This window comes from Engystomops pustulosus, chromosome 8 (assembly GCF_040894005.1).
Source record: "Engystomops pustulosus chromosome 8, aEngPut4.maternal, whole genome shotgun sequence".
NCBI classification, from domain to species: Eukaryota; Metazoa; Chordata; class Amphibia; order Anura; family Leptodactylidae; genus Engystomops; species Engystomops pustulosus.
In genome coordinates this window covers 50,340,702-50,366,212 of record NC_092418.1, presented here as the reverse complement: position 1 = coordinate 50,366,212, position 25,511 = coordinate 50,340,702, and the positions used below count along the sequence as shown (strand labels likewise).

General features: G+C 43.1%; 1 protein-coding gene across 1 annotated transcript in view; it reads right to left on the bottom strand.

The window, feature by feature from the left end:
* Nucleotides 1-25,511, bottom strand: part of PGAP1 (post-GPI attachment to proteins inositol deacylase 1) — a 316,353-nt gene that overhangs the window by 145,372 nt on the left and 145,470 nt on the right. Inside the window, exons 15-16 of the mRNA XM_072120897.1 lie at nt 11,922-11,995; nt 6,451-6,502 (exon numbers count right to left, since the gene is read on the bottom strand). Of these exons, the coding sequence (XP_071976998.1) occupies nt 6,451-6,502; nt 11,922-11,995 (126 nt within the window). The remainder of the gene's footprint in view (nt 1-6,450; nt 6,503-11,921; nt 11,996-25,511) is intronic.

Below are 25,511 nucleotides of genomic sequence, written 5' to 3'. Positions count from 1 at the left end.
CGCCACGCCCCCGAACGTCATCGGGGGGCGGCGATCGGTTACCATGGTAGCCTCGGGTCTTCTTTTGACACGAGGCTACATGGTTTATGCAGGTTCGTTACAATGAGCCAGTGGCTCATTGTAATGTATGACCTGCAAAAATGCCATATATTGCAATACTGTAGTATTGCAGTATATGGTAGGAGCGATCTGACCATCTAGGGTTAATGTACCCTAGATGGTCTAAAAAATAGTGAAAAAAAAAGAAAAAAAAAGTTTAAAAAATAAAAAAAATTAATAAAATATTAAAAGTTCAAATCACCCCCCTTTCCCTAGAACGGATATAAAACATAACAAACAGTAAAAATCACAGACATATTAGGTATCGCCGCGTCCCAAAATGCCCGATCTATCAAAATATAAAAACGGTTACGGCCGGCGGTGACCTCCGAGGTGGGAAATGGCGCCCAAATGTCCGAAATGCGACTTTTACACCTTTTTACATAACATAAAAAATGAAATAAAAAATGATCAAAATGTCGCACAGACCTCAAAATGGTAGCAATGAAAACGTCGCCTCATTTCGCAAAAAATGACCCCTCACACATTTCCGTGCGCCAAAGTATGAAAAAGTTATTAGCGTCAGAAGATGGCAAAAATTTTTTTTCTTTTTTGTACACATTCGTTTAATTTTTGAAAATGTATTAAAACACAATAAAACCTATATAAATTTGGTATCACCGCGATCGCACCGAACCAAAGAATAAAGTAGGCGTGTTATTTGGAGCGAAGAGTGAAAGTCGTAAAAACTGAGCCCACAAGAACGTGACGCACGTGGGGTTTTTTTTCAATTTTTCCACATTTGGAATTTTTTTTCAGCTTCGCAGTACACGGCATGTTAAAATAAATAACATTACGGGAAAGTAAAATTTGTTACGCACAAAATAAGCCCTCACACAGGTCTGTACACGTAAAAATGAAAAAGTTATGGATTTTTGAAGTTGGAGAGCGAGAAATTAGCCGAAAAACCCTCCGTCCTTAAGGGGTTAAACACAACACAGTGGGGCAGATATATTTAACCGGTCCTGTCGCTATCCTGATCGCGTGTCCATTTTCCTGCATCTGTTGCTTCCCCTCTGAGGTCCGCTGGAGTTCAACTTCTTCTTCCCGGTGTATGAGAGTGCATTGTCTTGCGACACAATTTGAAAATCCCCCACTTAGACTGAATCAGTCGGGTTGTCCGTCGGTAACGCCCCCCGATTTGTGTCGCATGCAAGTCGGTGCAATTGCGCCAAAAACCCCACTTAACTGCGGCGCAAATCGGAAATGGTCTGGAAACTCGAAGAAAATGCGCCATGTGGAACCTTAGTAAATGTGCCGCAGTTTGTGAATAGAGGGTGTTAAAAGATTAACTCCTCTTCAAAGAGACCTATGAAGAGGTTTGCAAAACTCGGGGCAAACCTACTGCCCAACGCCGTGCCTTTCTTTTGTAAAAAGATTGAGTTCTGAAAAGAAAAGTAAATGTGCTCAAGGATGAACATAGTGGATTTCAAGAGAAAGTCTTGTTGTGGGAGAAGCATTGAGGGATCCCTTCTAAGAAAACCTGCAACAGCATCCCTACCTAGATCATGTGCAGTTTTAGTGTAGAGTTATGTTATATCCATGGTAATGAAATGATTGTCTTCTTTCCATGGAATAAGTAGGATGTGTTTGATTAAGTCAATTGTTTCCAAAACAAATGATTTGAGGGTTCTCACATATTTTTGAAGAAAAATATCTATGTAATGTGATAAACTGGCAGTCAATCCCTGAGATCATAGGCCTGCCTGGTGGTTTATCTGCATTCTTATGGACCTTTGGCAAATAATATATAAAACTGTATCCGGTTCTTCAATTTTTAAGTACTGCAACTTTTTTTTTTGTAAGGATGCCTTCTTTATGGCCCTTATGCATGCGTGAGCGGCCCTCTTTGTACACCCCGACAACATCAATACTTCCGTTCTATCACGCATACTCGAGCGGCCATCTTGGTCTGCTACGTGAATCCATTCCAGTCAGATACTTTTTCTCTGTCAGTTTCACGAACACAACAAAAGTGTCACTTTTAAAGTTTGTTTTAACGCACAATTATTTTTTGTTTGATGGGACTTAAGGGCGCAGCGATGGGCACAGAATTATAATAACCTTTTTTTTTAGGGTGGTGGGAAGCACAAAAAGTATTTATTGACAGTAATGACCATTTCACTAAGCACATTTCCTTCTGGGGTAGGTACATTGACGATGTGCTGATCTTCTGGGAGGGGGTTGCTGCCTTATTTGAGGATTTCGTGGCTCACCTCAATTCTAACGAGGTGGGTATGAGATTCACACACAAGATTCACACTCAAAGCCTAAATTTTTTGGATCTAACCATCTCACTGAACTCTGGTGGCCGTGTCTGTACTGAAATCTATAGGAAGCCTACAGCGACCAACAGCTTGCTGCATTGGGACACTTGGCATTCAAGGAGCATAGCCATAGGTCAATACCTAAGGGTAGAAGGAACTGCTCTGTGGAGATACCATTTCAGAAGGAATAAGATAATCTATACCTGAAGTTCCGAAGACGTGGATACCCAAAAAAGCCCTTCAAAGAGCCTTTCACAGGGTGATACACATGCCCCACTAAAGTTTATTGAGAGATACTCATCTTAAAAAACCTGCTAAGAAAATCATCCGCTGCATTGGAACATACGACAGATATTCCTCTGAGGTTACACGTATCTTACAGAGGCATTGCGGCATATCAAAATCTGATCCTGATCTATGTTAAGTCCTTACAAAAAAATCCAAGAGTTACTTATAGACACAGTAAGAACTTGAGAGATTACTATCTTCCTGTCAAGGATGGACACCCCAACTGGTTGAGATCAGACATTAAAGGGATCATATCCCTGTGGGAAGTGTAATTTCTGTCCTCAGGTACCCAAAGTAAGATTGTTGAAAAATCCAGTCGATGATCGAAAATATACAATTAAACAATTCATAAACTGTAAAGAGCACCAACATCATATACGTAGCTTCGTCCCGTGCCCCAAGTAGTACGAGGGAAAAACTACACAGGAATTTAGACGTTGAATTTCACAACATCTAAGTTCAATACGTACTAATGCCGACGTACCTATTGCAAGACATATGCGAGAAAGGCATCATGGTGACCCGAATTTAATCAAATTCTGGGGTCTCTGTAAGGTCACATTGGGCCCAAGAGGAAGCAATCTTGACCCTAAATTGCTTCAAATCAAAGCTAAATGGATTTACAAATTGGACACCTTGAGTCCAAGACGACTCAATCAAGGGTTCTCTTATTTCTTTAAATCTTAATGTGTTTGAATTACCCTGTGGGAATTATTGTATCATACATTATGATTGAATAGTCATGAATCATGCAATTTAGGAGCTTTTGAAATAGAAGTAGGTTTATCTTCATTGTCTACACATAATAGGGCATGAATGGGAGAGTTAGGAGGCATTTCCGATTAGGGGAGGAATGAGGTGATCAAGGCACATGTTAATAAAAGACAAAGAATTATAGAAAGATGAAAAACAGAAGTAAGCTTCAACGTGGGGTTAAGCCAGCACCGCATGTCATCCAGCACAAGTTTCTGGCAAGAAAAGCAGTATGGGTGGAGGGTAAAGGAGGGAGGCACCTGCCCCACCATCAACTTTCAAAGTATCTGTCCAAGATGGTGTTAAAATCTATCTATATGGTTGAACATGAAGCCAAAAATAAGACAAAGGAGATTACATCTAAAAGGTCGAGGAGCAGAAAAATTGGCTAACATCAATGGGGCACTATAAAATAGTGGAGAGGACAGGTGCTTTGGTGATGAGGTGGCTTGTGGGCTGCCAACTAAAATACAGATCAAGGCTTCAGCCAGGTAGTAAGTGTCAGGCTTCACAAAATCTCCAGGAGCTCAAAAGTGTCCAAAACTGATGTATGCTGTGATAAGGAAGCCCTGCACCGGGCCAATGGAGGCCATGACAACTGAAGGTGGAAGAGCTGCACCTGGCGTGCCCAAATCGAGGTTCTGGCTCAGGAGGTGCAGTAGGCCACAGTGGATGTTGGAAAAGTTTAGAGTCTGCCACAGTGGAATCCCAGGTAGGTGGATGGGCAACTTGTATAGGGGAAAGGGGTTCGGATAGAGGCAGATTTTTAGTGCCCCAGACTGAGCCTCATAGAATAGATGTCGTGTGGTGGTGCAGCATGACATGGACGTCATGTTTGGGGTGCAGCGTGATATGGATCTGATGTTTGGGGTGCAGCGTGACATGGATCTGATGTTTGGGGTGCAGCGTGACATGGTTGTTATATGGGGGTGCTGCAGTGCAGCAATAACTTTTTATGTTTATAAATTTTCAGAGATGAGTTCTCATCTGGTAGAAGCCGAAACATACTGCAGAAGAAGAAGAAGAAAGAGAGTTCCTCCAGCCAAAGACCCAATACACAACACTGAGCTTTGGCTTTGGTTGTGTTTTCATGTACTTATACAAGTGTGCGCAGTTGTACCAGGTGACTGCAGAGCAGCCATATTGGTGAAGGTACAACAAATGCATAGTGTAACAGGAAAATATATTTTAATGGGAGTAGGAACGCCCAATGAGAGGGAAGGGCATAAAGGAGCTGTGGCAAATCACTGCCCCGTTTCTATGACATTAGAGCAGCCAATGAAGTGGCATAGCTCGACTACTGACTACCTGCCTCCGTAACCTTCTCTCCTTTTTTTCTCCCTATCCATTCATCATATTTAGAATGGATGCCAGGGGGAACAGGCGTGAATATAATCACGTCCCCAATAGTGGCAGTGCGGACCCGTGGGTAATGGAGCATATATAATGCTCACACATCCCCATGGGGGCACCGACGTCACCCTTCTGGCTAAACTGTAGATGTGGACACACCACAACATAGAGAGACAAATTGGAGGCATAATGGCAATCATGAAATATGTAGCAATGACTGTATCAGACAAAGCACTGCATAGTTTAAAAAAAAAAAAAAGAAAAATATTTTTCAAAAAATAAAATTTTTCAAAAAAGAACAAATTTTTTGTATAAAATTGAATTGTCAGTTTTGTCTAAAAGGTTATCATTTAGTCCCTGTTCGGGACCAGATTGGTTCCAAATTGAACTAGATCTATTCCGATTGTACCGTTCTATTAAATTAAAGCATTTGTTTTGTAAGAATGTTAATAAGGGGCAAGACATCAATAGAGCACTTCATTCAAAACATTTTGGTTTGTACAAAAAAGCACATATATGCCACAGGTTGAAAATTTTGCCATTGACACTTTCATTAATGCTGTTAACAGAGACATAGCTACTCTCAGAGATTGCCTTACAGATAGGCTAACACATCCGAACATGACTGTAGATGAGATCTCCGCCTTGACCCGGCTTGCCTGTAACGGCGACTTCACCATAAAACCCGCAGATAAGGGTGGTGGTGTCGTAGTCATGTATAAAAGCATTATAAAACCTATACAAATTTGGTATCCCCGTAATCGTACCGACCCAAAGAATAAAGTAGACATGTCATTTGGGGCATACAATGAAATCCGTAAAATCCAAGCCCACAAGAATACGGCACAAATGCGTTTTTTTTTACCAATTTCACTGCATTTGGAATTTTTTCCCGCTTCCCAGTACACAGCATGGAATATTAAATACCACCATTATGAAGTGTAATTTGTTTAGCAGAAAATAAGCCATCACACAGCTCTGCAATAAAAAAAGTTATAGATTTTTGAAGGTAGGGAGTGAAAAATGAAAACGCAAAAACGAAAAAAAGGGCTGCGGCGTTAAGGGGTTAAAATGGAAAAAAAATTGCTTGGATTTTGTAGAACTCCTACACAATACTAGAAGTTTTTATGTATTAGACAATTCTAATGTGGATAACCTAAAGCAGAACACTTGTAGTGGGTGCACAGCATGAAGTAAAGCAATGTCAACATATCGTATATGAAGGTGGACAAAACACATAAGCATTAACACTTGGCACACACTTTGTACATTACTTGCAGTGATTTTCTACAGGAGCTATAACCTTCTGGATTCTTGTGCACTGTATGTACATGAGAAGCAGCTAGTGTTCATTTCCATACATAGCCCTGTCCCGACCCCTGTCCTGATGCATCTGCAAGCATAGAGGGCGTGCCTTACTGCACCCACTTTGACCTACCAGCATCAGCCTGGAAGTAGTCAGGGAGGAGGCTGGTCTCTCCACCGCTTGGGTATAGGAGGGAACATGCACAGCGGTCAGCAACACCGCAGCTCAGCAATCTTCTGTCAACAATGCCTGTGTGCTCCCCAGATACAGGGAAAGTATGTGTTTTTAGCTGAATCAGGCCTTTTTTGGAGAACTAAAGCTGCAAGAATAAGCGAACTCTAATTATAAGTATTTGTTGTTTATTTTAAGTTTTGTTTTACTTGCCTATGGGTTGGGAACAATTTCTCTTGATTAAGATGTTAAACGCTTGGTATATCTACAAAACAAAATTTGAATTAAATAATCATTAAAATTAAAGATGGAGTCTCATTTCCAAAAAGTAAGGAACAAGAGACAAAAAGTGCAAGATATTATACCTTGGTATAGTAGGGTAAAACAAAAAATGTGAGAAAAAATAAATTACAGAAGATATGCCACACTGAAATCTCTAACAATAAAAAGATATAATTAAAATATAATTAAATTATGAAATTCTAATCAAGACATTCAATTCATCAATATTCAACCAGTCCATCTACAAACCATCTAAGAGTCTCAGCTATAAACAAGCCAAGTATCAATTCTCCAATATAATAATTCTATGGTGCCTGCAGAGCCCACACTTGCTCAAAAAAGATATATTTGAGGGAAAATAGTTAGGGGTTAGTTATAGATTCTATTCTGGAGTATCTCAATGCACATAACCTTATAGCAAACCATCAGCACAGGTTTATGAGTTTACGTTGAGAAAGGCTGAAAAGTGAAGTGATGTTCTCACAATAAAAGAAGAAAAGCATCCTAACTCACTGGAGTCCCGAGAGTAAGTTGTAGACTGTACCTAGGCTGCAGCTGTGGAGGTTGTGAATCTTCACATCTCCAAGGCATTTGATACAGCACTGCATAAAAGGTTTTTGCATAAAATGAGGGTCGTCAATAATGGAACATTCTCACCCACCCAGTGGGGTGCCAAAAAGGTCGGTATTGGACCCACATATTTTTAATAATTTTATTAACAACCTCAGAGGGTTTACACAGAGTTTTAATATTTGCAGATGATACAATTGTGCAGATGGCACAATATTATAGATGTATTGGTGGAAACTGGAGGATTGGGCAGCCAGGCAGCTGCTAATAAGGCAAATAAAATTATGGGATGTATCAAGATTGTCGTTATGAGAATATGAGACTTAGTTTTGCCCTTATACAAATCAATAGTCAGACCATACATGAAATATTGTATACAATTTTGGGCACAAGTTCATACAAAGGACATAATGGAACTGGAATTGGGTGCAGAGGAGAGCAACTAAGCTTATTAACGGTATGTGGGGACTAGAATATGGTGACAAAACTTGGGGTTATTCAGCTTTTTTTTTTTCAATTAGGGGAAACCTCATTACAATATACAAATATCTGAATGGACAGCACAGAGTTCTTTACAAAGATTTTTATACCTAGGCCAGTGGCCAGAACAAGGGGGACATCCTCTATTCCAAGAGGAGAGGCATCACCATAGACAGGCATTCTTTACGGCAGGATCAGCAAGGGATGAGGATCTCTTAGAAAACAAACAATTAAAAACTGAAGCTCCTGCCCAATGTTCCCAAATGTGTCAAGTACATTCTGGAAAAACCAATACATTTGGGAGAGATCAATTGTTTCCTAATACCACAAAATAAATTTTGGATCCAGGTAGTATCCAGTTATGTTGTAGCTACAAGTAATGTTATACTACATGGTGCATGTGGTGATAAGATCAACATTATTAGAGAGTGACTCTAAACACAGGCCAGGACAATCAACACCCCTGTGGCGCTCACCCAGACCCCCTCAAAACTATATAACTATAACTATAGGTTATGGCCTATTCACTAAAGGTCACAGGTATAATCCCCATCTTGATTTATGGTGGCATAATATATATTTCAACTTCACAAATGTCCCAAATAATTACAAGCAAGCTTTTCCAGTAACTATGTCACTGGTTAAGAGGTGGCTTTACTACAACAGGAACCAATTACCTAATTCCTAAACTATTACCACAAAAGTCATCATGCCTAGAATGTATACGTGCGGGACATTACGAGGGAAAAGCTGGCATTAAAACAAAGTCTATAGGATCCCCACAGGGCAAGATATCAGCCAAGAAGATTCTGAGGCATACAAGGTTTGTTTACACCTCCTAGTAATAAAAGTCAATTATTATATGCCAGGCCTCCAAGCAGGGAGCTGGTCAATCAATCTTAGAAACTATTTAGATGAAAGTCTCCATCTAAAAATTGTCATTCTTTAGGGGTCCCAGATGGACAGTTTTATCAGGCCGTTCTGCCTCCCCAGGCGCCAGACTTATAACATCGGGTAATGTAATAAGTTGTTTTCTTTATCCCTTTTTATTTTACCAAACTATTAATTTTTTGCATTGTATGTTTACTTCTGTTTAATTTGTCACCCTTTTTGTATAATGACCCTTTTTTCCCCACAGGATAGGGCCAACCTTGATAGGTGGGAAGACCCCTTTAAGCCTATAGAGATTGACACATGTACAGTGGGATGGGCCAACTGGTTGGCAGGGAAGTATTGGGGTGGGTGTGAGAGAGAGAGATATATTTTTCCCCTTGCTGGTCATCTTTTTTTCTTTCTGATATTTTAACTTCATTTTCTTATTTTCTTTCCTCTAACAAGGGCATTAGTGCTAAATGCCTAGGTATGGTTTAGTATTTGGTGCCAAGACATTCTAGTATAATCAATAATTATGTATTTAAAGTTGTGATACACTGCTCTTCCGTCTGAGTTAACATAGAAGTATAATTTAAGAAAATAAAAGAGCATTGTTGGTAATCAGGGCCGGCGTCAGCACCCGGCATACCGAGGCAAGTGCCGGGGCCCACTGGTGCTGGCGGGGCCCACTGGAGGCGGGGGAGCTGTGTTCTACGGATATAATAATGATGCAGAGAGCAGTCACTCTCTGCATCATCAGTTCCTGTGCAGCGTTTGGCCGGCTGCTGTATTAGGAATTGCACAGAGGAAGACTGGAAGGCTGGACGCAGACAGAGGCAACATGTGCCGAACTTGTCACCTCTGTCTGCAAGATATATGGTGACCCCCGTGACCCTGTGTGAGGAGGCTCCGGAGTACAGCATGGTAGGAGTCAGGCCGCTGTCTGTTCAGTTAACCTTTTGCTATCTTGCCCCTTACAGTCAGGTTCTCATGCCACTGCCTACCTCTTACTTTTGTAGTCCATCCTTGCAGAGTAGTCTAAAACCTGCTGATGTCTGATATTCATTTTCTCCCTCCTACAGTGTAAATTATTGCCCGCTTTCTGTCCCCTGCCATTTTACCCCTGTGTCACCTGTTCTACCTCTTTTCCAATGTCTCCCTTCCTGTTGACCCCCTCCTATTCCTTAAAAACAATAACCCTGAAGGTGCGTTCACACATGGGCCACATATATTAAAGCGGTTGCGCCAGTTTTCTATTTATAAAGTGTCTGCACCAGTTTTGTGTGGCAGCTGCTCTGTAGCTGCCACACCACAAAATTCTGCACATAAAGGGGCGTACCAGTGCATAGTCAGACCCTCCACCACATTTGTTACTGCAACACGACCGAATTGCATTGCACAGTTAACAGTGCACCAAAAAAGGTTGTTGACACTTCCCGAAAAGTGCAGGGGGCACCAGATTAATGAAGACTGTGCGGCAGTATTCTATAATGTGCCGCATCCTGCACACTCCACAGGCAAACTGCTCTTAGTGCACTACTTTTGATAAATGTGGCCCACAGCGTTTTCTGCACACGTTTGTACGTATGCATAAAACCACATGTGTTTTCATGTATTTGGCTACTTAGAAAGAGTTTTCTTTCATTACTAGAAGTGTAAGCAGGTGTGAAAATGTAAACACAGCAGATTACCCTTCCATCAATGAAGAAAATGGCTTTGAGGCTGCATTCACACTACCGCAAGGGGGACGTATATACAGCCAACGTATATATGGCCGATATACGTCCCCCATAGACGGCAATGGGAGCGCGGCGCCCTACGGGAGCGGTACGGTGCCGCACACGTGCAGCTTCGTACCCTGTGAAAAAATAGGACATGTCCTATTTTTTCAGGGCATATGGCGCCGTGCGCCATGTATTCCTATGTAGAGGGGCGGGGGTGAGCAGCGCTCTCCCCCTCCTCCTCTCCCCGCGCGCTGCTGTGTGCCCGCTGTGCTACGGTACGGCGGGCACCGGTCGTGTGAATCCAGCCTAAAAGCAGCAAAACACATGGTAACATGAAAAACAAAAGTGGGCCGTGGGTCACTCTCTCTGACTCAAATTTGGGAGGCATTGTAAAGGGGCCCAGTGAGGCACTTGCGCCAGGGGCCTACTTAAACCTGGAGCCGGCCCTGATGGTAATGGAACGCTTAACACACAGTGTACTGATGTAATGATATGCACTATTTGTATGTTTTATAAAGCAAAATGAAATTATTGAAAACACTGAAAAAATATGAAACATTTAGATGTGCGAGATGGATTTATAGATGGAATTGATTGAATATTGAGGAAATAAATCTTGTTCTGTGATGAATTATCTAAGCATTATCAAATTTTTATTGAATTTATATATCATACTTATAATCTCAAATATTCCAGTTAAATTGATATATTGATATACAGTGGTGGCACCCCTGCAATTATGTCAGATAATACTCAGTTTTTCCAAAAAATGATTGCAATCAGAAATTCTTTGGTATTATTATCTTCATTTAATTTGTCTTCAACGGAAAACCACAAAAGGAATTGTCAAAAAGCCAAATTGGATATAATTCCTCACCAAACATAAAAAGGGAGTGGACAAAAGAATTGGCACGGTTTGAAAAATCATGTGATGCTTCTCTAATTTGTGTAATTAACAGCACCTGTAAATTACCCGTGGCACCTAACAGCTGGTGGCAATAACTAAATCACACTTGCAGCCAGTTGAAATGGATTAAAGTTGACTCAACCTCTGTCCTGAGTCCTTGTGTGGACCACATTAAGCATGGAGAAAAGAAAGAAGACCAAAGAACTGTCTGAGGACAATCAAAATTGTGAGGAAGCATGAGCAATCTCAAGGCTACAAGTCCATCTCCAAAGACCTGAATGTTCCTGTGTCTACCGGGGGCAGTGTCATCAAGAAGTTTAAAGCCTAGCCTAGATGTGGACGAAAAAGAAAATTTTACAAGAGATTTCAATGCAAGATTGTGCGGATGGTGGATAAAGAACCTCGACTAACATCCAAACAAGTTCAAGCTGCCCTGCAGTCCGAGGGTACAACAGTGTCAACCTGTGCAATCCGTCGTCCGTCTGAATGAAAAGGGACTGTATTGTAGAATATCCAGGAAGACCCAACTTTTTACAAAGAAACATAAAAAAGCCAGGCTGGAGTTTGCCAAAATGTACCTGAGAAAGCCTAAAACGTTTTGGGAGAATGTTCTCTGGTCAGATGAGACAAAAGTAGAGCTTTTTAGGAAAAGTCATCAACAGAGTTTACAGGAAAAAGAAAAAAGGCCTTCAAAGCAAAGAACACGGCACCCATCAGTTCCCTGATGGTTTGGGGTTGCATGGCTGCCTCTGGAAGAAAACGAGTATTATTTGACAGAATTGCATGGGTGCCAATACTTTCGGCCACCACTGTAAAATGCATACAATTTTATTGTTTACTTATTGTACCTTACTAAACCCTTGGAGGTTTAAAACATGAAACAGTCCAGAAGAGTTGATCTTCACATTACTTGATGAAAGACCTGAAATCACATGTAAAAATAAAAAAAAAAACATTAAAAGAATCCTAAAGAAAACCTAAAGTGGCATGTTCGGAATAAGTTTATCTTAGACCAAGTGGAAAGAAAAACTTCCATGAGTATTTAGGGAAGCAAAAGTACAAACTTCTTTTGATCAAAAATGTATATAATGCAAGTGGTCAATTAGTGTCTGGAGGACAAACAGCAATTATATTATACTCCATGTTCTCCAAAATACAACTTATTCACTAATGCCATAGTTACAGTTTGCAGGAATAAGAGAGGGTATAAGAGAGAGTTAACGTCCCACTTCTGACACAAAAACACTGCAAATCCAGATCTTCTGAATTATTTATTATCACTGCGCTCAAAAATAATAATTTTTGTGCAAATAACTAAATTGTGTATGTGCACCACATTAATCTGTTACAGTATAGAAGCTGACATTTAGTCGGAAACACCATGTAATTGTACCCTCAGATAAAGCAGCTGACCGTTTCTCTTCAGACTCTCTATTACTCTATTGTTCAGGAACATAGACGGACCACACACATTTTACCAGTTTTTGTCCATGTTCTTTTAATAGCCCAAACTTTTTCATTTTTTTGAACTAGCAATGAGATTTTTATGTTTTTTTTTTTCAGGAAGAAAATTGAGATTCTTATTTTATATTGTTTTTTGGGGGGCGGGGGTCTGAGTTATTACTTTAAACTAAATTTTAGGTGTAAAAGTTGAGAGACTGATAAAAAAAATGTGTCTTTACATTTTAGCTATGTTTTTTTGTAATTGTTATATAGCATATCCCTAAAACAAACATTATAAAAGTGTTTTGTATTTTATGATGCAAATTTTATAACTGGTGTCATACTAATGACATTGGTGCTCGGAAGGGATATATATTTTTATTCCATTTGTTTTTAAAATTGTTTATATTTATTATGTCCTTCAACGTTTAGGGGGACTTTTCCATTGTAACTAGCTTTGATCTGCACCCAGTTACAGGTGAAAGGGGGTACAGATACAGCGACAATTGTCATCAATTAAACTGTGCTGGTCCTTGCCACAGTATATAGCCAGCCGGCCCTTGCCACAGTATATAGCCAGCTGACCCTATTGTATATAGCCAGCCCGCGCCTCCCCCCAGCATTTTAAATAAAATTAAACTCACTACTCACCTTTCCAACGCCCCATGCAGATTCTCTTATTTGTTCTAGTGGCAAGTCCGCTCACGCTGGCGGCGCACAGACTGACGTCAGCCACCTGCTGACGTCATTGCCTGGGAGCTGTCAGTGTCACCTGCGTCCGTCAAGTATTGACTTGATTTTACTCAAGTATATATAGTAAATGATTAAAAGCTGCACAAAAAGGGATTCAAGTCCAATTGGTGAGATTGTATTAACTCTTTCTTGTTGGGAATAAGAAAATCATTAATTCTGGTTTAGAGTTTTTAGATTATTTGTGTTGGCAGTTCAGCATACCATTAAGTAATAATTTTTTTTTTAATTTTACAGGTCACCAAAATTAAAGCATACCACATTTATATAGCTATTTTTTTCATTGACTTGTTTTCCAGAATATAGAACCCACTTGTTGAGAAATTTGCTTGTTTTTGCATTGCAACGTTCTAAGAGACTTAACATTTTTATAGTTGTTGTTTACTAGACAAGCTCTACTTTTTACCAGTATTGTGTTGGAGTAAATCACCTTTTATCCTGTTTTTTTTTTTTTTTATCATAATGGATGTGAAAATATCGTAAAGTTGGCATGTTTTTTCATAGCGCCCCCCTTATGGGTTCAGTAACAATTTTATTTTTGATTGTATGGGTTGTTACAGACACGGCAATAACAATTACGCTCGATTTTGTGGTGATTTTCATTTTATGTTACATGTGTTTTAACACTGGATTGGGGAAATTTGGGACCTGTATTCTTGTTAAAAATGAAAAAAAATGTACGGTTTATTTTGATCATTGGTTTTATTTTTCATTTTATCACTTGTTCAATGTAATGTACTGCAATACTAATACTAACTGCAATACTTCACTGTTAGAACAGGAATCATAGAACCCCAGGGCTGCCATTAGAAGTGGTCGGCAAGCCTGGGCGATCGCCAAGACGTACATCGGTATGCGGCAATAGACTGCATTTCCCAATGTACATGTACACCATATTGCGCTGTGGGTTTAATAAGCTTTACAGCAGCCTCATCATTCAACAAAAATAGACCAGTGCCAACACACTTAAGTCTATGGAAGAGTTTTCTATACATGCAGTGTAGTATTTTCACACCTTAAAGCAAGGTCAATAAGCAGAAGGCATATCTAACAGAGGCTCACAAAAATGATATGCAGAAACATTGTGAGCCCTAAGGAGCCATTACAAGCATATAATTGCAAAACCTTTGTGAGCAAAAAAATAAGGAATATTTTATAGAGTTACTGTAAAATCCATTTTTAATTTACTTATTAGCATTTTCCGTAAGGCCACAACCTCTTTAATAGAAACTTTATTATACACTGGAGGTCAAAATGTCAAGGTCATTGTGTAGTGTTTTGTGAATATATCCCAACATGTGTAAAGCAGCAGTATTTTAAGCTTTTTTTTTTATCAATTCTACAGAATAAAAGTTGCCTATGCTGGTGAACAATACTCCACTTGCTAGCTCCATCTACTGTGAATTACCAGCTGAGACTAATTCTATTCCTGCCAACTACTACTTCTTTGGTCAGATGTGACCCCTATGGGTTTTAAGTGTTGAATTGTATTCTTCTACTTTTGGAAGATTTTAAATATTTTTGTCAGATTGTCTCACCATTTCTTGAGTAGCTAGATGAAAGTTTTCTGAGTGACCTTGCAGATATTTTTCTAACCCTCTTCCTTTAACTCACTATCCCACTACTCACTGTCAAGAGCCGCACACTGGATACCCTGTTCCCCAATGTGAGCTTCCAGGAAAACAACACACCGAGCATTTGTAGTGATGAGTACCAATGTGCACCCCCTCAATAGCCATATTTGTTGAATTGCAGTCAACAGTGCCCCACGCCCAGGGCATATAGTAGGGGGGGGGGGGACAGGAGATCAATGTACACTCTGCACCCCATCTTGAAAAAAAAAAAAAAAATCAAATATCACATAAGTATTCAGAAGCTGTGACACTCATATTTAACTCACATGCTGTCCCATTTCCTTTTGATCCTCCTTGGATCTATTCCTCGAGGGTCTATGAAAACGCATTAATTACTACTAAGTGTGAAAACACATAAAAAAAGCTGAGAAGAGGAAATTTGCTTGATTATAAAGCTATTAACAATGCATTTACAAAACGCATGCGGTTGTTATTGCTGCATTGTTATCAGCTATGTAATCAGGAAAATCTCGTCTCACCAGTTTTGATGCATTTGAAATGCATGCGTTACAGCCACGTGTGAACGCAGGTTTAGTGGAGTCCAGCTATGTTTAATTAAACTGATTGGACATAATCGGGAAAGGAGCACACCAGTTTATACAAGATCTTATAGCTCACTGTGCACAATGATAGAGCACATAAGAATCATGATATCCAAGGAACTGCCCGAAGAGCTCAGAGACAGGATGGTGGCAAGGCAGATTTGGCCAAGGTTACAAAAGAATTTCTGCACCACTCAAGGTTCCTAAGAGCACAGTGGCCTCCATAATCCTTAAACGGGAGAAGTTTGGGACAACCACAACTCTTTCACGGCCTTGCCGTCCAGCCAAAGTAAGCAATCCTGGGAGAAGAGCCTTGAGCGGTAAAGAAGAACCCAAGATCACTGTGGATGAGCTCCAAAGATGCAGTTGGGAGAAAGTTGCCCAGAGACCTCTATGTACCTTATATTCACTTCTGATGAAGAATCTGCTAATAGGTGGACATGGAATAGCACCAGGATCCGATTTTGTTAGGGGGTTCTAAGGACCTCTAGGCACCATTAGGGACTCTCTGGCACTGTCGTTGTAAGGGCAGGAGCCATAGGGACATCTAGGTGCAGTGCTGCCATCATTTTCCTGGCAGGGTGGCGTCGGTTGGCTCCACCTTTTGACTTCTCCTCTCCTCTGTCCCACGAAGACGGGCAAGATCAACTCTATTATTACCTGCACTGTGGTAAAGTATTTTTGCACATTTATCTTGACTCACTCTGGTTCTATTTCATATGTATTGATGTTTTTATATAACAATACGTTTAATTGTGCATGCTATTGTTTGGATGGCTATTACATTTTTAGATTTGCCTATTAAAATTTATATTTAAAATTCCTTTCACCGGTTCATCTGTACATCTTTTAACTAACCACATGTAGATACCGTATATATAATCAAAAACGTGCTGAAAAACCTCACCTGGGCTTATACATGAGTCAATAAAAAAAAAAAAAAAACTTACATACCCGATCCTCGGTGCGGCTCCTCTTCTGTCTTCTCTCAGCTGTATTAGCCGGCAGAGACATATGGACGCATCTGCCGGCTAACACAGCAGCGAGAAGAGCGAAGAGGAGCCGCGCCGAGGATCGGGAGCCACGACGAGCATTGGGGCGCCGGAGGGTGAGTATGTATGTATTTTTTCAATGTGTTTGGCAAACTGCGGGCTGTCTGGCTGTATACCACTGGGGGGCTGTATACTACTGTGGGGCTGTCTGGTTGTATACTACTGGGGGGCTGTCAGGCTCTATACTACTGGGGGGCTGGCTGGCTTTACGAGGGCGGTTCAAAAGTACCCGTGTTAGAAATGAAGACACCATCTTTTAAAAAAAAAAAATATATATATTTTTCCAAAAGCCTCATGGTTTTTCATGTGTCTTAAAATGACTCCTTAAGAACATGAAAAATTATACTTCAAAGAAAACTTGGTCATAAAGCAAATATTTCAATTTCTGGTCAATGGATCTGGATCAGAATCCTCTTATAGTCCTGGGGTGTCAAGCCCAAAGGATTTCAGAGGAAGGGAGCCAAGAAAAAGGGCCAACATTTAATAATGGTGTTTGGTACTGTTAGATTTGTTATTTCCTGCTGGTAAATGTGGTGGGCATGTCTTCTTATCAGGGGACTCTTGGGAAAAGATATAACATATTTTGGAAAAATGTCCCTGAGGTGTAGCCACGCCCCTTTCACATGACCGAGGGGGCAGATCAATTGTGTAGTTAAAAGTAACATGCCAGCATTGAATCCTTGTTGTCCACGGGGAATGCATTCAGCTGGCAGGACTTCCAAAATTTTCATCGGTTTTCCCTACCGCGGATCTTTATGCCAATCTAATTAGTAAGAGGTCTGTCTTTTCTTTTATTTTATCTCTTTTTATTTTACTGTTTGCTGTTATGTATGTCTGTTATTTTACCCTTTTTATAACCATTAAGCATTGTGCCTATTTTGCATATTAAATAGTCCTTTAATAAGTTTTTCCTTGTGCTCTATACATTCCCATACCTCTGGAGAGGGGAATTACCGCTAAGCCGTGTTACTGTGTGAATGTCTGTACTAGCAGTAGCTATAGGCAGGGCGTGTCTGTAGGCGAGTAGTAGCTATAGACAGTGTGGGTCCAGGTGAAATGTACTGTACATTTTGTGTGAGTGGGCGGAGATTAGGGCTAATTTGCGTGGTCTCCTGGCGTAAGCGAACCCCGTGTGTGGAACCCGGCGACTCGGGTTCGTGACAGTAATAATGATGCAGACTTGTCATAAGCTATCGAAAAGAGATTACGTAATTCATATATTCATCTCATTGCGTTCCATTTAAACCTGCTTTGCTCATTGCATTAAATTTAACAATATACTGGCTTTCTTGACGCAACAATGTCTGTGAACGATCTCCACCTAGAGGATTAATCTACACTTTCTCAATGCCAAAAAATTTAAGTACCTCAGAATTTCCATTACGTACACATCGAATATGTTTAAGAAGTCTGGGGCAACTAATGACTGTGGTAATGGATCATTGATGCTCACTGAAAGGTACTGCTAGAGTACATATTGTTTTCCTGATGTAGAATCTGTTATAGGGGCAATAAATGATTTAAACCACAAATGTAGGGGGCGTGGCTTGGCTGCGGACGGAGATGGACGCAAATTAGATCCTGTCCCGCCTGAACCCGCCAAAGCACCGTGAATCTCCCTCAAATCCAGTCCCAAACCCCTTCCAGATGGGAGCGAAGAGAAAGGGGGGCACAAGAACCCCAGCAATACCTGCAAGCCGAGCCTCAGCCCGCGGAATCAGCCGGTAACTCACCGACATGGCGACGGCTACTGCCCTCTGTCCCGCGGCGGCGGCCCTTGATGTCACCAGGCGGCCGGAGCCGCGAGAATCTCCTGAGCCGGGTGGAAAGATGAGCTCCTTCCCCGCGGCGGATCCGCCGCTAAAGACCTCCGGAGCTGGTGAATCGGAGCTCGGAGGAGGTGAACAGGCTCCATCGGACCACAAGGCCAAGATGGCGAGCGGCCGCGGGATGGCACAGGTCGAGCCCTCACAGACACTGGCTGCCGGCAGCGAAGGAAGGGCGGACAGACCGACCACCCCTCAACAGCAGCAGGCGGCAGAGAGGAGCAAGGCAGAGGAGAGTCCCGCCAGCTCTGACGAACTCACCCAGCATCATGCGGCCAAGATGGAGGACGGTCATATCCCACAAGGTACCGGTAGGCCCGCGGCTGAGTGTAGAGCAGTGCACACTATGCAAGTGCAGGCTCAGGTGCACGCAGCCTCCTATGACCCACCTAGGGGTCCACAGTCTGGAGATCTCCAGCATCAGCCACTCAGGCCCGGGGCAGCCATAAGCCCTTAAAGACAGGCCACAGGGCCAGCGGAGGCCCAACGGGAGGTCCCTGACCCCACTATGTCACCATATGTGGTCCCCCTCACCCCCCCCCACCACCACCCTTGCAACATCAGTTCCTCATGGGCTGAGGAGGTGGAGATGCAGCAAGAGAGAGAAGGGGAAACGATGCCAACCGCACTCCACTCTCCAATTTTGTGGCCGGATACAGGGGAAGAATGGGCGTCAACCCCCGTGGTCCTTCCCCCATGCAGACTGCCCTACACCTCTCTCAGGGCAGGTCATATTATGCCAATACTCCTACTGGCTGTACTGCATCTAATATAGCCTTCTCACAAGAAGGAGCTTCTGAGTCTCAACGAGTCATGCGGTCGCAAGAATTTGGTGCTTTGGCTGAATTACGGGCCCTGAGCTCCCCCCTTCGCACCATCCCCACTAGGGATGATATGGAAAGCTACATAGCCAGGTTGGAACAGTCTTACACCACTGAATTACACGCAGTACGGGAGGAAGTTCAGCAGCTCGAGACACGTGTAACATCCACTGAAGTTACCCAGCAGGATCTTAGTGCTCGTCTTGGGGCACAAGCCACAACGCTCGCTTCTCACTCCTTCCAGATTCAACTCTTAGCTGACCAATTGGATGATGCCAAGAACAGGGGGTGGCGCAATAATATCAGAGTCCGGGGCCTACCCGAATCGATAGAGAACCCTGCGCTCCATAAAACCCTTCGCCAGCTGTTCAACTCCGTATTGGAAGTACCGGCGGATACACCGCTGGAACTGGACAGGGCTCATCGCTCACTACAACCCAAATCCGCTCCATCTGAACAGCCGAGAGATGTTATATGCAGGGTACACCGTTATTAACTGAAGGAAGAGATAATGTCCAAGGCAAGATCGGCAGTGGATATCATGTTTCAAAGATCCCGTATACAGCTTTTGCCTGATTTATCGAGACTGACTCTGCTAAAACGTAGGGCTCTGAAGCCCTTCCTAGAGGAGTTAAGACAGCGAAATATTCTCTACTCCTGGGGATTCCCGTTTCGTCTCCAGATTCGGCATGCTGAGCGCAGATTTGTTATCAGACACCCGGGGGAGGTTCCCGCAGTGGCGGCAGCATTAAATATCCCAGTTCCTGACATCCTGGAGTGGTCAGGTCTCCCGACTCATCCACCACATGGGAATGCCCCCCTCGCCTGGGAGACCTCCTAGACGCCGAGCTGGGCAAGGCCTGGGATTGGGAGGGGTTCGAGCGGGCCGTGATCCAGGGCCTCGGCCACCGGAAAAAGTTATAGCCACCCAGATGCAGCCATGGGACTTTGCTTGAGGTGCCTGATAGGGGTCAGCCCAGAGATAGATATTGCGGACATTAGTTCACGTCCCCACTGGCAGATTTGATGGAGCCCTATGGCTGCAGTTCCCTGTTTTCAATTGTTTATTTTGGCTGTGTTACATTTTTGCCCTCTTTTTTCCCCATAATTCTCTTAATGCTGGATTTGATATATCGTTAAGTTTCAGATTTATTGTGTAATAGGCGGTTGCTGGGTGGAGGGAGGCGGAGCCTTCCGCAGTTAGTACACTACCCACCGGGGAATCCGCGGCCAGCTGGTCTGTCTATGGTATTGTAACTCCCCACTTTTTTGTGTGTGTTTGTTGATTGTTAGTTTTCTACTTGTTTGTCTGTAGCTGTTTCAGTATTGTCCAGTCAACCTTTGTCCTAGTGTATTGTCCATCCCCTCTCTATCCGTCTACCTGACTCCTTTAGTGTTGTACCCGGAGAGACTGATCTTATTCGCCAATCCCCAACCAGACAGTGAGAAGCCAGAGGGGTTGCAAAATCACCATGGATGCCCTGCGACTTGCGTCCCTTAATGTTAGAGGGTTGAACGTCCCACAGAAGAGGAGTCAAATCCTGTATGATATGCACAAACAGAGAATTAATATTCTTTTCTTGCAGGAGACTCATTTTAAATCCCCCAACGTCCCGAGCATTCAAGACCGTTATTACTCCCGCTGGATCCACAGCGCCAACCCCGAGTCCAAATCAAAGGGTGTGTCGACTGCCTTCCACAAGCCACTGGAGTTTCTAGCGACCAGGGTAGACGAGGAAGGCAGGTATGTCTTCGCGAAGGTAAGGGCCTTCGGGCAGGTGTTCACTCTCGCGACCTGGTACCTCCCTAACAACAGCCCAATTCCTGCTTGCAGGGCATTGCTGGGTACACTACGTGACTTTATGGAGGGATATTTAATAGTGGGGGGGGACTTCAACTTCCCCTTAGACCCATCAGCTGACACTTCTGGGGGACGGAGCAGTATCCCGCTCAATCAAATTCGTAGTCTTCGGAGGGACATACATTCTCTGCAACTGGTTGACATCTGGCGAATCCTACATCCCCAGGACCGGGACTTTTCCTATTTTTCCCCGGTGCACGGATCTTATAGCAGGATAGACTTCTTTCTCTTAAGCCACAATGCCCTTAAATGGGAACCCACGGCATCAATTGGGAATATTCTTTTCTCCGACCATGCCCCAGTCTTTTTGACTCTATCCTTCCAGCGCCACTGTCACCGCCCTTGGAGGTGGAAACTTTACTACAACTTGCTCAGGGACTCTATCTGCGTGGCGGAAACTAGAGAATGTATAGCCTCTACCACATGTAGTCCGGGGTGGGATGAGCCGGCACATTTTCCACTACAGTGGGAGCAACTCAAGGGGAGGTTGCCTTAAGTCTGAGAACAGCGAATCGTTGCCCTAACTGCGCCACAAATCTTATTTAACGGCAGCTGACTTAGCCGAGTTGTCTGGGGCCAGAGAATCCCTGAGGTCTCTGCTGGACCAAAAATACCTACAACACAGGTCGCGGTTTCAGAGTTACTTGTATGACCATGCGGATAAATGCGGCAGACTATTGTCCTGGTTGTTGCTCCCCCGCGCTTAATCCTCCTACATTCCAAAAATCAAAGGCCCTAAGGGCACGGATGTATTCTACCCAGACGAGATATGCGACGGCTTTGCATCCTTTTATACCTCTCTGTATGATATTAGGGGCACAGAGGAGCCGGTTTTGCCCCCCTCCCGAGTTGCTCAAATTGACTCCTATGTGTCTGAGACAGGGTCATTGAATCTCTGGAACGGGAAATTGACGCAACGTAGGTTTCAGCTGTGATTAAGGACACACCAGCGGGCAAAAGCCCTGGACCCGATGGGTTTACTCCCGCCTTCTTTAAACAATTCAGAGAACTTCTGTCCCCAATACTAGCAAAGGTATACGGTACTATTTCCCCAAAATCTGGTTTCCCTCCAGACAGCTTGGAGGCTCACATTAGTGTATTACCCAAACAGGGCAAGGACCCATCACTGCCGGCCAGTTATAGGCCCATTTCTCTCATCAACGTTGACATAAAATTGTTCTCTAAGATATTGGCAGAGAGACTGGCCCCCCATGTCTCAACAGTGGTGCACACCGATCAGGTCGGTTTTATTCCTGGCCGTGAGGCCCGAGACAACTTAAATAAAACCATTCTCTTGATGTCTCACGCACAGGCTAGGCCCATCCCCTCCTGCCTATTATCTATAGATGCAAAGAAGGCCTTCGATCGGGTCCATTGGGATTTCATGGAGGCAGCACTTAGACAGATTGGATTGGGACCAAGGTTTTTGGGAAGGATCATGGCTTTGCATTCCGGTCCCACCGCCCGGGTGAGGATTAATGGGAATCTCTCCTTTTCCTTCCCTATCAAGAATGGCACCAGGCAGGGGTGCCTGCTCTCACCCTTACTATATGTAATAGTGATGGAACACTTGGCTAATGCCATACGGAAAAATCCCAATATTCATGGGATCTCAATGGGCTCCAGGCACTGTAAAGCTGCTTTATACGCGGACGATCTGCTGTTATAGGTTTCCCAGACTAGGATTTCTTTCCCGTCACTTATCCAAGAATTTAAGAAATATAGTGCGGTCAGCGGCTTTAAAATCAATTTCTCTAAATCTGAAGCCCTCAATATATCCCTACCACCTTTGGAGGTGGATCACATTAAGGACAACTTTCCCTTTCAGTGGCAGCAGTCCTCTCTCAGATACTTGGGGGTCACAATCCCAACTGATCTATCGAAGTTATACGCTCTCAATTATATACCCCTTATGGAGCGTACGTTGAAAGACTTGCAAACGTATGATCCTAAGCGTCTCGTGGTTCAGTAGAATCAACGTCTTGAAAATGGACGTGCTCCCTTGTTTCTTGTACATATTTAAGGGTGTGCTGATCCTGCCCCCAACGGGCTCTTTCCGCACCTTGCGATCCGCTATGCTGCGGTTCGTCTGGGGTTCCAAGCAACCAAGGATAGCTTGGAAGACCCATATCAGACCAAAGTTGATGGGCGGGCCTCCCTGATCTTAGATTGTACCATCAGGTGTCTATACTTCTTAGATTGCTTGACTGGACATATAATTCGGTTTCTAAACAGTGGGTGGCGCTGGAACAGACGTACGCCTCATCACTTCTCAAACGTGGGTTCCGTCGGGGACCTTTCCTGCGCCTGCGCCCCAAGCGATACTCCTCAGGGACGCCCTACGCTTATGGAGATCCCCGATTGCCAAGAAGTCCCTATCCCGGGAACTCAGTCCACTCACCCCGATATTTCGCAATCCGTGCTTTCCGCCGGGAATGGCCAGGTTGTCTTTTCTGGGCTGGGGGGTCCTGGAAGACCCACGGATGTATGATATTCTACAGGGATCCCCTCTACCTCTAAATGGGGATTTTAATCAACGTCAGGGACGCACTGGTAGTTTGTGGTTTGAGTATTCGCAACTGAGATCCTTCATAGTCAGGGCAGGGCACATAGCAGCATTTGCTGGTTCCCTTACAGCATTTGAAGGGTTATTCCGACTGGATTCTGCCCCTCCACATGCCATCTCTCAAATTTATTCTATTCTGACGGGTGGCTCTGAGACATCAGGACTTCCATTTGTAAGAAGTTGGGAAAGAGAGTTAGGGGCCCCCCTGACGCAGGAAGACTGGGATAAATCCTTCCTCTTCACACACAAGATGTCTTCTGCCTGCTCGGCCCAGGAGAAGGAATATAAGATTATGTCAAGATGGTACCGGGTGCCGACAGTGATACATCTAGCCTTCCCTTCGGTCTCAGACTCTTGCTGGCGCTGTGGAACCAACAAGGGAGACATGCTGCACATATGGTGGAGTTGCGAGGCTCTTAAGCCCTTTTGGAACCAAGTGTTCGAAACGTATCGCAGAATTTCAGGCAAACAGGTGGCCTCTAGCCCAGATATGACTCTCCTCTCAGTTCTTCCCGGCCAGATCGGGGCCCAAAAAAGAGATATTTTGCGCTTTTGCTTAATTGCGGCCAGGGCGGTAATCCCGCTCCACCACATGCCCATCTATGGCCGAATGGGCCAACGAAATGTCTCTTCCGCATGGAGGAACTGGCTATTATAACCCCAGAGGCTCATGAAAGGTTTCTGCGTGTGTGGTCCCCATGGATGAGCTACAGGGACTCCCAGGATTTCAAAGCTCTTTTGAAACCCAGGCCACCTGATGGGCTCCCTTGGCTCTCTTTCAAGTGGTACTTATAACTCTATTATAGGTTGAAAATTTCTGACCATTTTCTCACTTATCCCGTTTCTTGATACGAGGGGCAACACCATCTAGAACCCTCCTTCCACTGTGTTCTTCCCTGAATGTTGTCTGTCTAATGTTGTGTGTTCTTGTCTTGTGTTCTTGGAGTTTGTCCTTCCTGGGCCATTTACTGGCACTTTATCCTCAGCAGACATATGGTTTCATACTATGCCCTAATATATACGTCAAGAGATAACAGGCCTCGAGGGGAAGAGGAAAGGGGGTGAGACGTTATATATCTTTAAGGGTTTTATCTCTGAGTTTTGCCTCCTCATCACCTTGGAGGCCACTATACTCCCACAGGGCTTTGCAGAACAAGAAATGTATGATATGGATATATGGATGATATATGTATGTTTCTTATTGCAAGTTATGTTTGTGTTTTTGGACTTGTGACTTTCATAGTTCAATAAACTTGATTCAACATAAACCACAAATGTAGATTTACAAGAGTTAAAAGACGTAACCTGTAGCAAGCCTCCAAAATTGATTACGTTCAATTGGCCGTTGTATTTACACCGATAACAGAAGCCACGTTTAACCCCTTAATGACTAAGCTCATTTGCATCTTGCTGAGCAAGGCCTATTTTTCACAACCAGCATGTGTCACTTTATTCGGTAATAGCTTTAGCACGCTTTAACTTACTCAATTGTTTTAGGAGTTTGTTTTTTCGTGACATTTAGAGCTTCAAGTTAGTGGGAAATTTTGGTTGACATATTTAGAATTTAGTATTTTGTAAAAAATGGGGAATAGGTATGGAAAAAATATAAATATTGTGTCACACATCTAAGAAGTAATTGATATAAGACATAAGAAAAGAGATGTGCAAGAAAGACACTAAGAATTTTATTAAGTACGACATTAAAACACACTTAAAAAACCCGGTGAAGGGTACAAACCACATAACAATCCCCAGTACAATATAGGTAGATAAACATCAAGGTAAGTAGTTAAACATTAAAGTGCACAGTATATATATCACACATAAATAAATCCGGACCATGAAAATATACATTAAAGGAAACCTACCACTTGTAGTGGCAGGTTTCCGATGGCAATATCGGGCACCAGCTCAGGGTGAGCTGGTGCCGGAGCTTATTTTAG